The 1,474-nt window shown below is 41.9% G+C and overlaps 1 protein-coding gene across 1 annotated transcript; it reads right to left on the bottom strand. All coding sequences in view use genetic code 11, as the record gives it.

The window, feature by feature from the left end:
• Positions 1-905: 905 nt before the first annotated feature.
• EGR_06284 (hypothetical protein) lies at positions 906-1,268 on the bottom strand (the record flags this gene model as incomplete). Its single annotated transcript, XM_024495533.1, has 1 exon — positions 906-1,268. One exon carries the CDS (start codon positions 1,266-1,268, stop codon positions 906-908), a length of 363 nt encoding a protein of 120 aa, XP_024350056.1.
• Positions 1,269-1,474: the final 206 nt, after the last annotated feature.

Genomic DNA, 1,474 nt, shown 5'->3' with positions numbered 1-1,474 from the left:
TCGTTAAAAGCACTAGGTGCAATAAACTTAAAGATGACAGGTACATCGGACATCAAAACAAACAATTAGTTTGAGATAAAGAGGTCATCACTGGCGCGAGGAGGTTACTAATGAAAACCATAATGTTAAACCAATCACGAGTGACCCTAAGGTGGTTAATCAAAATCCCAGCTATTTGAACATTATAATCGTTTAACCATTACTACCATAAAAAGGTGTCTTATTTTGTTAATTTTTGTTTGAATTATAATTGACACAATCTTTTCAACAGAGTCATTTCAGTAAGTAAATGTAAAATGCATTTTGATGTAGATGATGAGTATGCGTCAACCCATAAGTAAGGTGGCATTTAAGGTGCTCTCCGTACTTTCTTTCTTTTAGCAAATAATTTGTTTAAACCTGATTGATGCGATTTTAGGAACCGCGGAGACTGTTGCTGTATCCAAATCGGAGAAGGGAGAAGTCGTCCCCCCCCCCCGCCATAAGGACCGATTCCTTAAAATTTGATCAGTCAATTCGCTAAATGAAAGCCTTTTATTTTTTTCTTCAATTGGATGAAAGAGCGGGTGTAACAGAATCGGCAGTCGGCAAGCATCTCAACGTACGGCCTCACTACCGTACCACATAGGTAACCCATGAGAATGTCTGCATTGCGGCTCGACAGAGGGAAGGTAAGGTAGGGCAGAAGGATAAGAATATGCAAGAATGCGTCAAGTTCGACACTCTCAAAGCACTAGAATGAGTTTAACAATCAGGTAACAATTTCCACAGTCACGGATTTCAATTGGTTGATGTAATCTTCAACCACTTGATCATTCCAAGGGTGTAGTCATCTATCTGGACAGAAACCCCTCATTTGCCTTTGATTTAAGTAATAACCGTTTAGATTCAAACTGGAAGATTTATCATGACTCCTGCCGAAAATCGGAGGAGTTTTGACGAGGAGAGAGGGAGGAAGAGGAAACAAAAAGGGACAAAAAGTAGGAGACAGAGGCTGCACGCAAAGATTGGATGCACACATACACACACACAGACACACGGGCGCACTTTGGAGGAGGATTGGGGAAAAAGTTGGCTGCAGAAGCAGTAGTGGAGGCGGAGGCGACTGCAGAAAGAGCGGTGTCGTGACAGAGGACGGAAATGCCAGATCGCTGACTCTCGACAAAAAAAGCATCGCTTACCGGCAGAAACAGCAGTAACAGCAACAACAAAGTAGCGTTAGCCGAAGCACCAGTGCTAGCAACCGTACTGTCCGTGTCCGCATCCATAGCAACTCAGTAACTTTTAACCACAGTATTCTGTAAAATTTTAAGGTTTATTCCGAAAATTTGCCAACCCCTCTACCTGTACCGACGTAGAATCAAGAGATTTGATAAACAAGTAACCTACTTTTTCACAACACTTCACGATGACAATCAAGTCACTTTACTCCTGAAGTAATGGACAGGAGACGTTAGTTGTGCCACAACTAAAT

Source organism: Echinococcus granulosus (genome assembly GCF_000524195.1).
Source record: "Echinococcus granulosus chromosome Unknown EG_S00054, whole genome shotgun sequence".
Taxonomy (NCBI): Eukaryota; Metazoa; Platyhelminthes; class Cestoda; order Cyclophyllidea; family Taeniidae; genus Echinococcus; species Echinococcus granulosus.
The sequence above is the reverse complement of the archived record's forward strand: the minus strand, read 5'-3'. Positions and strand labels throughout refer to the sequence as shown.